General features: G+C 40.8%; 1 protein-coding gene across 1 annotated transcript in view; it reads left to right on the top strand.

Annotated features, from left to right (window-relative positions):
• si:dkey-1d7.3 (transmembrane protein 132D) overlaps positions 1–18,694 on the top strand; it is a 29,345-nt gene extending 10,651 nt beyond the window's left edge. The window contains exons 4-10 of the mRNA XM_019272410.2: positions 4,297–4,468; positions 6,464–6,607; positions 9,493–9,701; positions 13,195–13,375; positions 13,578–13,691; positions 13,803–13,994; positions 16,480–18,694. Of these exons, the coding sequence (XP_019127955.1) occupies positions 4,297–4,468; positions 6,464–6,607; positions 9,493–9,701; positions 13,195–13,375; positions 13,578–13,691; positions 13,803–13,994; positions 16,480–17,970 (2,503 nt within the window). The 3' untranslated portion in view covers positions 17,971–18,694. The remainder of the gene's footprint in view (positions 1–4,296; positions 4,469–6,463; positions 6,608–9,492; positions 9,702–13,194; positions 13,376–13,577; positions 13,692–13,802; positions 13,995–16,479) is intronic.
• Positions 18,695–19,618: the final 924 nt, after the last annotated feature.

The raw sequence follows: 19,618 nt of genomic DNA, 5'->3' as shown, positions 1-19,618 counted from the left end.
CACGTTCAGAAGAGGAGATTAGGAAGGAGAGATATTCCAAGTCGTGTCCCTTGTACTGAGCTCACACACACACACATAGCCTACAACACATGCAAGCACACAAACACACACACACACACACACACACACACACACACACACACACACACTTCCAACTCTGTGCTTTGAAGTGATGATACGTCTAGGGGTTTAGAGTACCCGCTAATAGATAGATTTTTAGGAAATAGGGGCATTAACCTCTTCTGCATTTCACTGTCCAGCTCTTATGCAGCCCCCTGCTGTACTTTTTTTAAAATGTCTCCGACACAGAATACAAGGACCACCTCAAAAGAAATAGGTAGAGATTTTAATTGGACCAGGTTCACTTTGCATGCCAAAGACACGACTTTATGCATGAATAGGAGGAATGAACCGCTTTGGTCTTGTTTAACTTAGCATAAAGAAGGGAACAGAGGAGAACGGTTCGCTGCTTCCCCCTGTTTCCAGTCTGTTTGCTAAATTAAGTTGGCAATCTTTTAGTGGTAGCTACATATACTAAAGTAGCAACAGGTCAGTTTAATACTAATGTCTCTATATAACATATATAAAACATAACCAAGACCATAAACAAGAAGATTGATTGTATCTATATACTCTATTCTCAGCACCGTAATGGCTGCCACAGGTTGGATTAGATCCGAATTTGAACCTTTATAATGTGGCTTGGTCAAATATACCTGAAAGCTGCAAGGTGACCTTGTTCCAAATAAAATCTCTGCGTATATTCTTGTGTCCTTGTCATGGTTTTCATTTTCTGCTCATCGGGTCTTTTTGTGTGGTTGTCAGTGAAATGACTCAGCACAAGTTTCTCTTTGTAAAGCGTCGGTGTGGCGCAGTATCAGCGACCCTCTGTGGGCAGCTCCACGTTCTTCAGGAGAATCTCGTCCTCAGAGATGGTAAACACTGAAAACAGACTTTCACTGCGATCGTTTTTGTAACCTGAACAAAAAGCTCCTACTGTAATTGAACTGCAAAATGAATCATTTTTGCTTTTATAATAACTGAAATCTGTATTTTTGACCTTTTAACCACACCGTCTAAAGCATATGGATGCACACAAGCAAAAAATGTTTCATTAGTGACTCATGGCCTCCTGTTTTATTTCATTCATGATACTTTTCAGTCAATCTCCCTGCGCAGCAATCAGTCCTTGAGTTCCTTTTGTTGGAGCACGAGTACTATATATATATATATATATATATTTGTGACTATTCTAAATGTGAGTTTTTGCCATGCACTGCAGAGGTTCATTGTTTTGCTTTATGCAAAAGTTTTGCTCCACTTCAAAGTGCCACAGCTCCATTCACATTCTGCTCTATTTTCCCTTTGATCCGCTCCTCCTGGCAGGTATGCCCACACACTCTCTCCAGCATCAAATAACATCACATGCCATTTCTTTGACAATTCTTTGACCAGAATACTTGGCTCACGTCTCTGCCAGCTCACTTAATCTTCCCTCCACACTCCTCACCTTATTCTTCCATCTGCTGATGGAAATGAGACCTCTTGTGTATTGCGTTCACTTTTGGTTCAAACCCTACACTTTGTTTTTTCACAAATTTCAGAGTAATTTCTTACCTTTTTGTATTTTCTTAGGCGTCGTCTCTCCGAGGAACACGAGAGCGCGGAACTCATCTCAACTTCTTTCGCTTTAAATCATCTTTGTCTCTTGACACTAGTGTTTTACAGAAAAGTAGAATATGGCATTTTCCAGATGCTTAATAACACATATTCGACAGGGAAGTATTATAGATTTTTGTTGTATGCCTGATTCAAATGATACCTGTTTGTCTTCATCTTATGTAACTGCTAATTGGTTTAATAGACCAGTTCATTAATTCGGTTAAGCGGTGCCGATATGGCGTTTTTCAGGCAATCGTTATCGGTGGAAATCGGCTCAGTTGGTGGCTGATGGCTGCGCAGCCTCCACCAATCATGCTGCAATACTGTAGCAATGTAGCGAAGCACACATACCTCCGTGTTACACACACATAACCCGCGAGTCAACTCATCGAGGGACTATGCTGCCGTTTTAAACCAAAAAGTATCTACTCACCAATGGAAGAGGCCCAGCCTGAGAATGATCATCCGTTAGGTTGCCGGTCCCTGGCAACTAGCCCCAAAGTCCTGGAAACACGCCAAAGAGTCTGTATTTTTATAGTTCCCCCCTTTCTACAGAATGGATTATTCTTTTACTCCGTCGTCTCCATGGACCCACTATCACGCCGCCTGGTTTCCAGGCTAGAGCTCACAGAAGTGCAGCAGTCTGGACTATAGGATCCTCTGGAGAATCACTGAAAAATCACTAACCTTGTCTATCAGATGCTAGAGGCATCACTTGGCCAACTGTATCCAGTCTGAAACTGAGTATTTTTATTTGCTTCCCGGGATCCTGAAAAGAATTATTAGTTGAAGCACTGACTGTATAATAAAATGTGGTGGTATTCAATTTTTTTTGGGTTTGTTTTGCTCATTGTAGTGCGTCAAAGAGAACTTGTTGTTAGTGATTGTTAAGGGGCCATGTGCTATGTAGGGTTGGCTGTTATATAGCTAAATAAGGACAGAGGGTGTTGAATCATGGGCTATATGATTAATTCCTGCTCCAACTATCATTATTTTATCAGGCCTCTCTGTTGACAGCTACTCACCAATATTACCTTTAACTGTATGTGGGCAGATAAGGGCTTGTTCATGATTCATTACTCTTGACAATCACAGCCTTGATTGAAATTATATCCAGCTTAGTTTTCTTTATTAATTTCCCTGTAAGAGATAGCACCATCATGGCTATATTGATCAGGATTTTTCCCTTTAACGTCCACATAAAACAAATTTCGAGGACTGCATTCTTCCACTTACGTGACATCGCTAAAATCAGACGCATTGTCTCTCAAGCGGATGCAGAAAAACTACTCCACGCATTTGTTACTTTTAGGCTGGACTATTGTAACTCTTTGTTATCAGGCTGCTCTAATAGGTCTCTTAGGACTTTGCAGTTAATTCAGAATGCTGCTGCACGTGTTCTGACAGGAACCAAGATCAAAGATCACATCTCTCCCAATTCTTCTCCTTACTTACAAAGCTTTTCATGGTCAGGCACCATCATATCTAAAAGAGCTCATAATACCTTACTACCCCTCTAGAACACTGCGCTGTCAGGATGCTGGGTTCCTTGTGGTTCCTATAGTCTCCAAAAGTAGATTGGGAGCCAGAGCTTTCAGCTATCAGGCTCCTCTTCTGTGGAACAAACTACCATTCTGGGTTCAGGAGGCAGACACGGTCAACACTTTTAGGAGTAGACTTAAGACTTTCCTCTTTGATAAAGCTTATAGTTAGGGCTGGCTCAGGTCATCCCTTAGTTATGCTGCCATAGGATTAGACTGCCGGGGGGACTCCCCCTCCCCCCAGGGTTATGCCTAGCCAGGCACGGTATTGGTTGAAGATGCAGTCACATCTCCAACTTCCCCGGAGTTTCTGTGCTCTGTCGTCCAACAGGTTCTCGTGGATCGTGGCTGCTGCTGTGATCCTGCACAACGTCCACTACGCATATTATTACTTATTATTGCTACCATATCTGCTACTGTGGTCATTTTATCATTTATTGTGATTTATTGCCATTTTGTCAGTCATTGTAATTGTACAATATGTTTGTGTTAATTTGTCCTGTACACGTGACATCCATTGCACATCTGTCCGTCCTGGGAGAGGGATCCCTCCTCTGTGACTCTTCCTGAGGTTTCTTCCACCTTTTTTTGTGGTCAAGTTTCTCCTCACTCGAACCGAGGGTCTAAGGACAGAGGGTGTCACTCCCTGTACAGATTGTAAAGCCCTCTGAGGCAAATGTACTTTGTGACTTTGGGCTATACAAATAAAATTGATTTGATTTGATTTGATTCTACATGCGATAATTAACAGTAAGTGTGAAACTCTCAGGACAGAATGGTCTAAATTACAAATGTAGCTTCTGAAGGAGGAAATTACAATTCTTTGTCTTACAGATGAAAGCATCGACGTCATTCTCACTAAATTATACAAACTACAACGTTACTTGGTCTGGTACAGTATGATCAGTAGGTTATAGTGGCTAACATTTTGTGATATAACAGTTACACTATTTTTTTTAAGCATTTTCCATTATCCCCCAAGAGTTGCTTGTGGCCATATTTCCGCCCATTCAGCAAAGGTTACCTAGTTTGCTTTAACTCTTTAGCTTTGCCTCTAACCATATTCTATTTTTAAATTTATATGTCTAAACAGGGGTCTTCTGGAAGTTTTGCAACTGGACTTTGTGCCAGAAGATGTCTCAGAGCAGGCTGAGAGTCAGACAATCTCCTGGCGCCTGGAGTTGCCAGGAAACGTCAAGGATGTGGGCATAATGCGGATCTACACGACTCACAGAGACTATGTGGGGCTGGCACCTCTGGTCATGGTGAGGACAATGTATACATTTCTATAGCCTACTGTTTAAAATGCTGATTTTATACAGTTTTTTTCCAGCTTCTTATATATACAGTACATTACACATAGAAACACTGTGGTCTCTGTTTAGAACCATTTCCTGCTGTATTTTCTGTACTTCTCTCACAAACCTTTACATTATGAGAAGGCCACAGAAATTATAAAGTAGATACATGTCTGCCTTTGACAGGAGATTCAGTAGACTATTTCATGGTACAACAGTCAACATGAATCAACCAAACATTTGGGAGCAAATGTGTTTCATCTGAGCTACTTCACAAGATTTGTTTGCTGTGAAACTGTAGTAAATAGACTTATTTCATAACAAGGCTGTAAAAATCGGTGCAGCTTTATACTTTATACATACTACAGTCAGCATGAAGGCTGTTTAATTTTCTGATCTTCCTGGATGGTGTTTGCATATTCTTCAAATGAGAATGAAGTTCTCATCTCCCTATGGGGAATTTAACACTAAAAACACACTGAATGAAGAAGTAAATGAAGGACTGAACCACAGACTATAACTATAACATTATGTTTAGAGAAGCTGAACTACTTCAGCCGAACTTGATCACTGCGAGACAGATTATTACAGAGCCTGTGGATACGCTGGACGTCAAGATCTCTCAGTGTGGCGCTGCCAGCGCGGCAGAGTGCTGATATTGCTTTCTGATTTTGTGCTCCCTTTGATCCACTGGCTTATGTTTGGGTCAGTGTCGCAGTCTGAACTAGAACATGTCCTTTTGGAATTGCGGTCAGCAGCTGTCAAGCCGACAGAGTTCAGAACGCGAAGCTGGCGGGAAACATCTGCCGAGTGTTGCCTGATGCTTCAGATCGCGAGAATCAGGAGGAAAAATAGAAACGCTGATCACCCAGAGCTGCTTACGCGCACACTGCCGCCACCTATAATAGATTAAAAAGATGTTATCGGGCGTCTTATGTACTGGAAAGTAGTTGTAAATCCATGTTGGAGAAGACGTTAAAAGGAAAGCTATATTAGGCTTGATGACAACTTGTGGGATGTAAGAGAGCTAAGATGCTGCTGAGCATTGACAGAGGTGTACGGTACAAGGTGGGGAATGGGTTGGAAGATTAGGAATGTAATCAGGTTTATGAGAGGTGAGGTGTGGGTGTTACAGTGTGATTTTAAATAAATCAAGTTTGTGACCTGGTGAGTGTTTTAATCCCTGTTAGACTTGCTAACCCGTCTGCCTGTCATCCCTGCCCCAGTACACACAGTAATGATTGTGTTGCATAATGTATTAGTCTGGTAGGATATGCAAACACTATATTATATATAAACACAATATTTGCTTGCTGACTGATAAAATCAAGTTCAAGTTCAGTTAGTAATACACTTTCTTCAACATCAAAGGTGCCAGGACTTTGTATTATTGCTTGGAACGAGCCTGTCTGCTGCTTCGGCTGCTGTAGTGTGTAGACGAAAAAGTGGACTGGATGTTACATTACATTACATTACATTGCATTTAGCAGACGCTTTTATCCAAAGCGACTTACAGAGGAGGACATAAGCTGACAAAGGTGTAAAGGAGCACAGAGTAGTTGTTAGTTTTGTTAGGCAGGGAAGCATTCTCGAAACAGAAAGGTTTTTACAAGTTTTTTAAAGGTAGAAAGGGATGTTGCTGTTCTTGTAGCCGTTGGGATGTCTAATGAACTCATTTCTTTGTTATTTCTGAAAGTAGATGCGCTGTAGTTAGAGCAACCGTTCATCTTTGAAAAAGTAGTTAAAGTAATTCACTCTGTTTTATCTGATATCCAAGAGTTTAAACAAGCTAGACTAATCTCAGGCTTCACAACTTTTCTCCTATTCCAGGTCATTTTCCAACAGAACAGCCCTAGCTTTCTGTCCCTCCCTTTTTTCCTTTACATGTTAGTGAATAAAACTATGACACTGTGGCAACTCGGACCACTAACCCGCTCTTTATCTGCCTTTCTTTCTGCACAGAACACTGATATCTTGAATACCGCGGTGCTGACGGGTGAAATGGTGTCTGTGCCTGTGAAAACTCTGGCTGTGGAGGCCGATGGCTCAGTCACTGATGTGACAAACTACACCAGCTGCAGGTCTACAGAGGAGGATATTCTCAAGGTGAGCCATTACAAACGCGGGTCTAATCAATATGTGCACTGAAATCATTTCTGCGTTGCTTGTTTGCTTTATACCTTTACAATATAAGAAATATTTTGGTGGTTATAGTATTTTTGATGAGACTTGTTGCGTATACCATAAGCATAAAGCTGTTCTCTCTTGGAGTTAAATGAGTCATATAAACTGAAGGACAAACAGTCCTTTCCTTTTATGCAGATATTTAGTAGAGAACTTTTCTCTCTTTTTTTAAGACAACATGTTAATCTCAAATAATGTGAAACTAAATCATGAAAAGAAAGTGGGCAGTTTGATCGCTCAGTATTCACTGTGCATGAATGCTTCACAGCATTCATAAATAATATAAAATCAGTTGAATCATTATAAAACAAATGGAAACAGAACTTTTTAAAACTATTTCTTCTTTCACATTTAGTCCTAATATGAACCGAAAAGCAAGTCTGATGGATATGTGACAGTAACTAAACTGAATTCGGTGACAATGAAAAACAAGATTCAATCTGGTATATGTACTCAACAGGTCCAGCTCCAGCCTGTGTGTGTGTGTGTGTGTGTGTGTGTGTGTGTGTGTGTGTACGAGTGTCAAAGTATCGTAGATGAAAGCAGCCTCTTCCATATGGCATTAGAGACTGAGCTCTTGATCCCACCACCACTCAGTCCATAAGCACAGTGATTTGACCCTTGTGTAATGGATCCATGTCAGTGGGACAGTAGGAGAGAGGAGAGAGCAGATAGGGTGAGACAGAGACAAGAACACAGAGAGGAGAAGAAAAGGAATTATGTTATTTTCCATTAGAGTGTGAGGCAGTGTGTAAGCTCAAGAGAGTGCGAAAGAGCTAAAGAGACCGAGACTGAGTTTGTAATGATTTTCTGTATCGGTAGAGGAACTTAATCCAGTTATTATTGTGTCTCTGAATGGTCTCTGCGGTCACTAACCCCTCTTAGAGCGATGCCACCAACCAGATGGTGTTAAAGCCAGAAACACACAAACTTTACTTTTTATACTGTTACTGACACAAAGGTGAATCCCTGTGAGACCGAGTCACACATACAGTACATAATGCTTGTGTGTGTGTGTGTGTGTGTGTGGAAAAAACAAGTTCAATAATTACAATGTGGTTGAACATTTGAACCTTTTTGAAGCAGTACTTATTGATTCTTTTTGGGGACTTGGGGGCAGCAGGACAAGCTGACATATTGACATATTATCACATTTTAAAGTTGTTATGGGGAACTAGCAAACTGTTGCCAGCATACACATTAGAATATGGAGCCATGTTTCCAGCCACCTGGTAAATATAAATTCCTTTTAGCTCTGGTTTGGTTTCCATCAACTCCTAAAGAAAATATCTAGCTCTTTATCTGCTAAGTACACAGCTGTATTCACCAACCGTGGTAACCTAGTTAGGGACCAGCTATGTTTTTGCTGAAGATAGCTGCAAAAAAAAATCAAAAAACAATGAGCTGAAAGATGCAAAAAAAGTTTCATAGAACATTGTCATATCTTGCAGGTGTTTTATTCTCATTCCAGTTTTCCATGACTTTGTCAATCAGTTCGGTCCAAGTTGCGTTTATGATTTAATTAGTACATTTCTTCTCTTTTGGTCCACCTAGTTTTAGAATTATTTTTGACTACTTTTGTCATGGGTGTAGTATAACCACTGTTTTGTGTATGTACAAAGTGTGTGTATTGCTCAGTTTTGTCCATGCTCATATTGTGTATCTTATCTTGCACACAGGTGTCTCTTGGGGATAAAAACATTGTTACAAAGTAAAATGCAGACTGATTTGAAAAGTTTTCACTGTGTTTGCTCGTAATTTTCTAACTTTAAACAAGCATGGACACAAGTATACTTGATGGGCTGAATCATGCAAAACTACTGATCCTTTTTAATGAAATTTTCTGAATCTACAATAGGCTCACAACAGTGCATGTGCCGTATATGTGTATATGAAAAACCGTCTACAGTACAGTTCAAAAATAAGTTTGGATTGTGAAAGTTATATCTCATTACTGAGTGTCCATTGAACTTCAGAGCTACACAAAACATCAAAGTTTTTGGTCTGGACTAGTCGGCATGATGGGAAAATGTCCTCACAGACTAGTTTCACTCAACATTTCCACAGAAGTTCAAGTTGACTTACCTTGGAAGTCATCCCTCCCTCTCCCTTTTCCTCACTTTTTATGCCTCCCTCTTTTCACCTCCTTCTCTCCAGTGCCATACTCTATTCTCCAGTCTAGTGCCCTCCAATTACCTCTGTGGAGCCACTGGTTTGTTAAGATAAGTGAGGCGGCAGTGGAGATAGGCCTCCAATCTTAAATAAAACACACCAACCGCTGTGTCTCACCTCATTGCTCTCACTGGTGGGGACTTCAATGCTCCCACCTACAGTACAGTGCTACGGGAACAGTCATGAGGCAGAGCTAATTTATATTCGGTAACAGTTTCATAGAGGCCATGGCTGTGAATTTACATGACATAAACAGAAACACTTCTCAAGCCAGACTTTGGAAGTAGTGCGAAATGAAGAAAATGTGTGTGTCTGTTTCGTTTTAGCTTATTTGCATTGGTGGTTCTGTTTCTCTTCTTCTCTTTTTGTCAGTTCCTACTAAAACTTTCTTATTCATTTTTCATGGAGCTTTACATGGAAAACCTCTGCTAGTGGAAAGTTGAATCCAAATCACTAGACGACAGTTCAGTACCAGCTCTAGTTCAATAAACTTTAAAGTGATTTTTGTACTTTCTAGGGACAGCCTGGCAGAAATAAAGCGATGCCATCTGACTGTTCTGGGGCCAGATTCAAACCCAAGACATTGCCTTCACCTTTTCTCTTTCTCTTTTTTTTTTCTTGTCTGCACTGTCTAGGTGTCAGAGCGATGTGACTATGTGTATGTAGACGGGAAGGAGACAAGAGGAAGGACCAGCGTGATGCTCAACTTCACTTACGGTTTCCTGAGTGCCCAGCTGGAGATGAGTGTATGGATGCCACGGCTGCCCCTCATCATCGATGTGGCCGATCCAGAGCTCAGCCAGATCAAGGGCTGGAGGGTCCCTGTTACTATGGGCAACAGGAGGTGAGACCGGATAAATTCTGTGTCAAGACAGTCGCTTTACAATACAACTGCTGCTGTTTTGATGATAATATGGGGTAAATATATTTGATGTATGGTATTAATGTTTAAATTGCAGTAGATAGCTAGCTGATAAGATAAAGTAAAATATCAGCTATAGGTAGTGTCATTCAATTGACCATTTAATCATGATACTAGATTACCCCCAATTACTAAATAACCCCAAATTTCCAGTTAATTGCCATAAATTCCCATTAATTTCCATAATTCCCATGGAAAGTTTCTGATTTGGAATATTTCAAAAAGTCCCCCAACTTCCCATAGAAAATGTCTGGGACTTTACCAGAAATTTTCCACCCCTTTGCAACCCAAACTGTCACCAAGGAGCTGTCCAATGTACCAACTAATTTCTGCAGCAGCAGTCATGGCTACCTTGGTTGAACTGTGTGTCCTATAAGAGTTTACAAAAGTCCAGGGCTTACAGTAAGAATGAACATGAGAATTTTTTGTTGGATTTGGTATTTCCTTCAATTTAAATATGTTCAATATGTGTTTTTATGTGTAAGCAACTTGTCATTGCATCATGCAGCTCATCTTGTAGAGGTATTTAAGAGAAGAGACCAGCTGCAATACTTGTGCACCGAGTTAACCATGCATGAAATTATACTGTGTCTTTGTGACATTTATAATAATCAGTTTTTGTTGACACAGTGTCAGAAAGATGTGGATTCAGCTGTATGGTAATGTCTGAGTCCATCGTTAGTGGTGGTGTTGAATTGGATTACAGCATATTGAGACATTTCTAATATCCATCAGCATACTGTGTATATATAGCTACTCATAAAAACAAAACCTGTGTTTGCTGAATTAGTGGGTAGGACACTATAGAAGCAACACAGTTGCCCTGGAGATAAAGGTTAGTGGAATTTCACTCAATACGTACTTACAGTAAAGTCATTATTTTTCACTCAATACTAATGATGATGGCTAACCCATAGTCTCTTTTCTCCAGGGTAAAAAACTCTTTGGGGCTTTCATTTTCCAAAACATTCAATACCCACATCCAGACATAAACAGAGACTAGGTCAGAAATGTGAAATGATAATGGCCAAACTCAGCTCATGAAAAAAAGGTGCTGAATTTGTAGTTTAATGTGTGCATATTTGACCAGCAAATGGAATTTCTGTCTAAGTAATGGCACAGTTGCAACATTAGATTTCAAACACAAAACTTTAAAGTACTCAAAAACTGTGGATTCGTGAAACATACAAAAACCTTACATTGCTTTCTTTGTGTCTGTGTCTGTGTGTTTAACAGTTTATGATTCGCAGTCAAGTTTTCACTGTTATTTTATCTATTTATTTAATTACCACTTACTATTATTATTATAGTTCATTAATGAGAACTAAGAGAAACATTGAGTAACCATGGCAAAGAGGCTCAATATAGAAAACAATTTCTTATAGAAGTCATGCACAAGTCTATAAACAAATTATGTTAATTTTTTGTTAATAACTTTGCTATGAATGCTGCAGTTTCAAACACTTTTAAATCAAAAACAAATATAAAATATATAACCTGAAAAAATACTGTTTATTCTCTACAGGCGGAAGGCTGATACAGTATTAATAACACCCATGAGTTTTAACAAAAGGTTTGTGGAAAGAGTTAGTTTGCTGTCTGGTGTTGAGTCACACTCGTTTAATTCAAGCAGCATCTCCATCATGTTAAGCTCTAACCTAAGGCTATATAATAATGATGTTTATTTGGACTGTAGCTCTTGACAGTAGCTTTCTGCCTGCGGTGTGGAAGCATATCCACCAGCCCTCCAGCACACCTGTGGTTCAGCACGTGGCAGACCAGCTGTGCTTATGATAATTATATGATCATTGCTGAGGGGTTTGAGGGCGACTCACAGCTTAACCTCCATCACCACCCCCCTTTCAGTCAGTTGTAGTATCTTGGTTAAATTTACTTAAATTAATTTAGAAGGAAAGGTCACTCAGCAGTATCCAGTATCATACTTGAGTTTATTGTCTCTCTGCTGCCGTGTGAAGACAACATTTACAAATTCACACCACAGTAGTGGTATAGTCTGGTTAAAATGCATTTAGTACGACTGACACCCACAATTATTTTGCAGCAGGTTCCTGAAATTCAATTAAATATTTCCATATATATCCTCCATCAGTAATTGTGTAGTACAATGCATGCAATATAATATATTTATAATCATGAGCTGAAAGGAATATCTCAATGAGGAAGATTGATAAGCATTTTCATAGCGTCCTAAATACGAAGCTACAGTTAGCATTATTTTCATTATCATTTGTGGGTTTTCTCGTACGGGTAACTGTGAACCACTGAACCTACTTACTAACATTACAGGGACATGATCCCAAAATAAACTTTCCTATGATTTGATTGAAACAAAACAGATCAAAAGGATGCTAAATAAACCAACACCATGATGGTGATTTGTGATCTGCAAGACTGCAAACGAACAACTGAACAGAGTTTGAACGCTATGCTATTTTAGTTCATACCGGAGTTGAAAAGCTGGAATGAAATAAGTATTTTTAACACTTACTAGTAGCATAACTTCCTCGCTTACTTTTCCGTATGCAATCTCCTTTCTCACAGACGACTACAATGACAACAGTGGATGTCTGCGCCTCTGCTTCAGCAGACAGGTTAAGCTAGAGAGAGTAAAGATAAACCCACTTTTTAAATTAGTTTAATAAACAAACTCTGAACTCTCCTCTCCATCCTGCTGGTAAACGACTACAGAGCAGAACCCAGATATTTTTTCCACAAGAAACTAGGGATTGGAATTGATAAGATTTTTACGATTTTTTTATCGATTCTCATTTGGGAAAAAAGGTCATCTTCTAAATGTAATGCAGAAGGCATTCGTTTAATGTTAACTGTTATAGCATGTTTTACAAAGAAGCACATCGCGGTAACATGGTAGGCAGTGTGTTACTTACCAGAGTTACCTTCTGTAGTAACCACAGAGGTGCCTGGCTGCTGCTGCTGCTGCGAGGTTGAGATTCATCTCCAGTCCGAAGCGTGTCAAAAACACGACATTCATTTAAAAGTATTGCATGATGTGTGCGCAAATGTTTCTGCATGTTCGTCGTGCTCCCTCCCGACACTGTTATCTCCACTTTGCAATGATTGCAAGTCGCCATGTTGCCATCTGTTTTGGTGAAATGCAGCCAAACTTTGGAGCGTTTGAACCGAGTGGGTGCCATTGTTTACTACCGATTGCACTGCACGTGCGAAACTTGCATAAGTTGCGTCGATTCCCATCCCTACAAGAAACTCCAGCCACGTCATGGTATACTAGGCTAACTGCCTCCTGACTGTAGAACCATTTAGCCCGTGAACATGGCACGGACATGATGTCAATCTTCTCCTTCTCCTTGTTTCCTGAAGTATTCCTTTCAACTGGTATGTGACTCAATGTGTCTAATAAACTTTGTGCATTAAGGTCGATATGGGATAGTGACGAAGATGAGGAAATGAAGAAGGGCAGGGGTTGCATGCTGCAGTACCAGCACTCCACGCTCCGGGTGCTGACACACTTCATTGCCCAGGCTGACGCTGAAGTGCTGCCTGACCCACTAACAGGGGTAGAGCCCGTCGAGTACTTTCTGGGTCCTGATTGGCAGGTAAAAACATTTAACAGTTCTCACTGAAACTGACATTTAGGTTTTCCAGTCTAGACTAGACTTGTCAGACAATTAATAGATATGTCATGTTCCAAAAGTTACAACAGCCATCTTGACACTGAATTAGTGGAAAAAATAATAACCGTACATTATCGCAGTAAACAATTAAAAGTTAAATGTCATTCTCTTTTGTGATTGACAGGTGGATGTAACTGGTCTTGTGCGCTCTTCTCTAAAAGTGGCGGATCCTGATGTAGCCAGGGTGCAGGATGGGTTGGTGCTGCAGGGACGTGCTGTGGGCACTACTACAGTACAGGTGAGCCATGAAGTGTGTGTGTGGGAAGCTTGTGTTTTAACAGTCGCAACGCATGCTATAGTCACGTAATGTTCATCTGCAGTTTGGATGAGGATTTGCATACGTTTGCAGGTGCTGTCTCCTCTGACGTCGCTGGTCCTGGCTGAGAGGAGCATCAAGGTGGTGGATGACAAAGTGAGCGTGACAGAGCTGGGGGTACAGCTGGTTTCTGGACTCTCTCTGTCCCTGCAGCTCAGCTCAGGGAGCAACAGGGCCATCGTTGCCACGGCAACCACGCGGGAGACAATCACGCAGCTCAAACAAGTAAGTAAGAGGAAATTTGTAACACACGAAGCCTAAAAGTAGGGGGTACAACTTAGCTGTGCGTGATGGTGCTTGTCTCTTTTTATGCCTGTTAGTTTTACAGATGCCCATTTTTTTAGCCTGTGAAGGACTAAGAGAATATGATAATCATTTGGGGGATGAAATAAACAAACCTGTGAATAAAGTATGCAATTGTAAATTATATATTCAGATTTTTCAGGTTAGCATGGAAAGATCAAAACATGCCATAAAATGTATTTTAAGATACAGTAAACAGTTAACAAGAGCACACAAAAGTAAGTATTAAATTCAGATGCTAGAAGCTGTAATTAAATACCAAAGGTGAGGGCACACAGTGTTGTTGTTTCTTTGTCTGTATTTATTTTAACTGTGTAATTATTTACCGGCTGTTTCCCTCTGCTACCATTGCAGTACTGTTTTTCCTATGTTTGCAAAGTCTGAAAACATCCCCCGTTTTTTTTCTTTTCTTTTTTTCAAAAAAATGTGGGAACTTAACAAGCAAGCCCCTGGCATTCATCAATGACTTCCACTGACACGGTTCTTCCTTTTATTACGCACACCAGCCTGGAAACACACACACACACAGATGCATGTATAATAAAGCAACAGCATAAATAACATCACAGACCTGCATTTTAAGACCAACGTGCTTCTTGTACTGTTGCTGGAAATGTTGTTGCTACTGTTTGATTCTCCCCTCATGCAAATCAAACCTTGCACACAAGACAAGACTTAATAACTGATCTCAGTGTTTGGATTTAGGATTTAGCACTTTGTTTGGCGAAAACCAAAGGAACTGTCTACATCGCAGATGATTCATTCAATTAGATATTAAATCGACTTGGTTATGTGCATGGAGAGTGCAGCATTAGGAACAGTGCGAGAAGTGGATTTTTTTGATACATTGGGGTATAGTGGATACATGCAATAGAAAACTATCATGCAAGGAAGCAAAATTCTGAATAGAAAAGGAAAAAAAACCCTCCTCCGTTGTGAGATGGTTGGAGGGAATTAAAAACTTTAAAGATTTTGGCTGGGTGGTGATTTAAACTTTGGGGGATGACAGGGAATTATATCTAGACAGAGGGCATCGTTGATGTAGGATGTAGTTTCAAGAGAAATGTGGCTGAATAAGGGAATCAATCTTGATTCTTTGAAGGAAAATTTTGGCATCTCACAGTTGGAGATGGAAGTGGGCACTGATCTCTGTTGAAGTAATATGTAAAATATGATTTATTCTTATATTTCGACTAAGAGAGAAACTTTGCCCTCTATACTGTTACCTTAATCGATTCTCCTATTCTTTGTATTTGGTACCTCATAGATATTCTTTTGGAAATCTGAAGATCTATTAAAGAACTTTAGCATTAATTGGCATTGTTAGTTATTATATTAAACATCCAAATGTGAAGGCAGCGGAGAATCAGTGTCTCTTGCACCAAGATGGTTTTCAACTGCTTAAAGCCCCAGAAGCAGAAAGAAAAATAAGTTATGTGCTAAGCACAATATTTAATTCTTGGAAGCTTTCTCCAGTGAGATTGGATTGTTTATGCACTGGGAGCAGAAGCAGTATGAACACCAACAACCAATATCATTCAGAACAACTTTATTTTAAATCTTCTGCGAATATCACACTTGCTATGAGACAACAGTGTGTTATTAACGTAGCCTAAATGTTCATCTTCCAACAACGACGTTATAGGCTTCCGCAGAGAGGATTTGAATCATAAGAATTGCCACAAGGGTGCAGATTTACGCAGCAATGACCAACATTTGTGTTTTCTTTTTGCCTCTCCGAATGTGAACCCATTTAGTTCACAGCTCTGACCATCATCTGGCAGTAACCATGCTGTGTGAGAGAGCGGAAGAGGCAGACAGGGTGCACAGATGATCATTTTAAAAGCTCACTCACACATTTAGCCATGGCAGCTTGCCCATTTTTAAAGCAGCAGCTCCCCGACACAGGCATGGGGCAGCAATTAGGCGGTCCATAGCTGTTGGAACGAAAAGCTCCCTTTACCTACAGTACACTGTCACTGTGGGCTGGTCGGCCCCTGTCAATAACAAACTATTAGAACCACCCCAGTGCAGATGACCAGCCAATTGTGTCTGTGATGGCGAGCTGTTAATGTTCTGCTCAGGGCGATTCATAATGTATTCAAACCCCAAAATATAGGTTAGGTCTTTGGCGACCCAGTGGCTCACATTAGCAACAGGAAATAGGTCATTGTGTATTAATGTGATTGGATTGGCTAATTCTGGTGTTAACATGACATGTTTTTCTTGATTTAAGGACTTACTCTCTTTAGCCACTTAATTTATATTTCATTCTATCCCTCAATAGGACTATAATTCATGGCACCCTGCTGAGTGTAATCATAAAGAGTTTAGTCTAGACAATTTTATGTTATTAACTCTTTGAAAATCTAGCTCTCACTGTCACTCTCTCTCTCTTTTCTTTTAGGAAGCAGTAGTCAGCTGCTGGGTTCAGTTCAGCGATGGCGCAGTTGTCCCGCTGGAGCTGTTTGACCGCAGTATGTACTCTCTGACAGTCACTACCCCAGATGAGGAGGTGGCAACAGTACGTCGCACCACGCAGTCCACATTTGTAGTAGCACAAGGTGAAGATGAAAGCCGGGTGGCGCTAGTGAGAGTGGAGCTGAGGATCTGTGAGGAATGCCAGAAGTCCAAGAGGAAGAGCAAGTTGGCAGTAGGCACGGGACTCCTCGGGATTAACTTTCAAAGTAGCAGCAGGGTCGTGGCAGAAGGTGGTGGGGAGGATGACGCTTATGGAAATAAATACTTCGAGGGTGGTGCATCGGAAGTGGTAGGTGAGCTTAAGACGACAGTGACATCACAGCGTGCTGTCACAGATATGGACAAATGGTTATTTAGACCAGTACCTGACCAGCAGGAGTCCACCCTGGCAGAAACCTCCACCTCAACCACATTTTCAACAAGATACATGCAGCCACATGTTGTATGGATTGGGGATACAACCAAAGCTGCAAGAGGTACCACATATGATATCAGTTCCTCGACTGCCACTACAGCTATGACCAAGCCAAGCTTAAACACACCACTGAGCACTGCCAGACCAACAGCAGGTTTATCTAGTAAAGGAGAAGGGCAGAAGAGAAGCTATGGTAACATGCTCGACAGCCCCAATTCACCCTCTAACAAAGACATTCCTAAAACATCCGGGAAGGAGCCGCCTAAATCTAGAACTCCAAAAGTAATTGAGAGCGACCTCATTAGGACATTCAAAGCCATGTCGGACTTGGAGATTGGGATGTATGCCTTGGTGGGGGTTTCCTGTGTAGCTATCTTGGCTTTTTTGCTTAACTGTGCTTCATATAACCTCTGTTTCCGGAATCACAAGACCCCCATACAGGCAGCCCCGGTACCCAGCGGGGACCCAAAGGATCACAAGCATGACTGGGTGTGGCTGGGGAGCAACAATCATAACACTACTGGACCAGGTGCCCCAGGTGCCCCAGTTCAAGTATCCACTTTAAAGCGTGAGCCTCATCGCCCTCTAGAGTCCCATCACTCCATGGACTCCATCGGCCACCGCAGCATGGAGAGCACTCTACCAACTGTGAGTGCCCCCGCTGTCCCCGAAAGAACTGCCACCCTGGGCCGCAGCAGGTCCAGCTCCCAGCAGCAGTTTCAAGGAAAGATAATCGACCCCATGGCGAACCGTTCAGCCACCTTGCTAGCCAGGCCACATCGCGACGAGCCGCTTCATTCCCCCACCAGTAAGCGAAACCAGGTCCAGTTCACCACCTTTACCACGCTGGACATCAAACACCTGGCTGCACTGAAGAAGAATGGTGTGGACTTAAACTGGGCCAACCAGCAGGCACAGCAACAACGAGCCCTTGCCGGACCCCAAACACCTTTACCTGACATACCATGGCCTGTAGTCAAACCTCTAGGGAAGGCCCAGTGAGTTTGTTTCTGTGTGTGTGTGTGTGTGTGTGAGTACGAATGAGTAAGAGTAAGAGAAGAAAATGTGTACATACTGTACACAGCACGTTCTGGTGTATAATGTCTAAAAGAAAAGAAGCTGGCTTTTGTTTGTTGTTTTTTTTGATAAAAGATAAATCACTTCAGAGGATATATTTATTGAGGTTAGATGAAGGACATTTTATATTTAAAAAAGTGCATGCTCAGTAAAATCTCTACCCATGAAGAGCAACATAAGACATACTGCGTTGAAGACAGAAAGAGAATGGTGATGGTTTTATCCTCTTGTAAAAGATGTGCTCTCCAGATCTGATGTTATAAATATACATATATCTATGCTATTACTTATTTCTACATTTCTAACTCGAATCAAATAAATTTTGATCTCCTTGTTCTTTTGTACAATTCTGTTACCCCTGTAGAAATGATATTGCTAGTTGTCAGGGTAAATGCAGTATGGGAGGGATTATTTCTATTCCAGTAGTTCTTTTCTTTCCCAGCCTTTTGTACTTTTTTCTAGGATTCCTCCAGTGAATACCTGAAGACTCTGTGCAATTTGTCAGAGAAATATGCAACATTTATCAAATGATTTTGAGCAATCCGTCACTGTAGTCTTCACTGGATATTTATTCAAATAAAATGCATGCTATGCAAATATAGTCTGTGCAGAGTTTGAAGTGGACATTGTTTCTGAATTTTTTAAACAAAGTTACCTTGGGCTTCAGGCTTCTCCTGGGGGGCCTGGTTCTACAATTTGTAAAAAAAAAAAAAAATCTTAACCCTGAGCAATACATATTGGAGTCCAAGGTTTTTCATGTGTTAGTGAATAATGACGATGCCTTTTCTATGTAACGTCCTCTCATTTTTAAACCAAAATGTGTGATGTGTATTTCCTATGAGATCCTATCAATAAAGAACAAATGGACACATTTGTTATAGTTGAAATTCAATTTAATTCAATCATTGTCTTAAAAAAAAAAAAAAGCCTTTCAAATAGTAAAGCATCATTCATAAGAAAGCATGGTGAATGGTTTGGATTATAGGCTAAAGCTCCGCAATGAATCAGTGGGATTTAATTACGTTTAATCACTATTGAATGTGATTTAAGGCTGATGTCATTCAGCGAAATGTCACACTGACAGCACAGTATTTTATGTGCCTGCCAATATTGAGATTCTGTACTGCAGTACAAAATGACTGTTCCACAGAGGGTAAGAGAGCGATGGGAAAAGAGAAAGTGACTCCCATTTTTTCGTATTGTGACAGTGTCCCCAAAGAATTAAAGATTTTTTATCAATGCTGGGGGCTTACATATGATAACTCATGGCTCATTTGTCTCTTTTTCCTCCATCTTCCTTCCTGTGTCTCTGAGGTGACCACGGCTACACTTCTCAAAATTACATTTTAGGAGCTGTGATGCATAAACATTGTCCCCAGCTCTAAAAAAAAAAATCTCAGATAATCTGATGCCCTGCACCTCAGGAATTGGCGGCTGTGGATGTGACAGCAAACATCGCAGCTCCCTGCTGCATGACAGCGTCGGGTGGATTTAGAGCATTGATAAAAGCAGTTTTAATAACTTTCTCCCAAATTCTCCACCTACAGGCCCGGCATTTTTTTTGTATGTGTAT

This window comes from Larimichthys crocea, chromosome IX, assembly GCF_000972845.2.
Source record: "Larimichthys crocea isolate SSNF chromosome IX, L_crocea_2.0, whole genome shotgun sequence".
NCBI classification, from domain to species: Eukaryota; Metazoa; Chordata; class Actinopteri; family Sciaenidae; genus Larimichthys; species Larimichthys crocea.
This window is presented reverse-complemented; position numbering and strand designations above follow the sequence as displayed.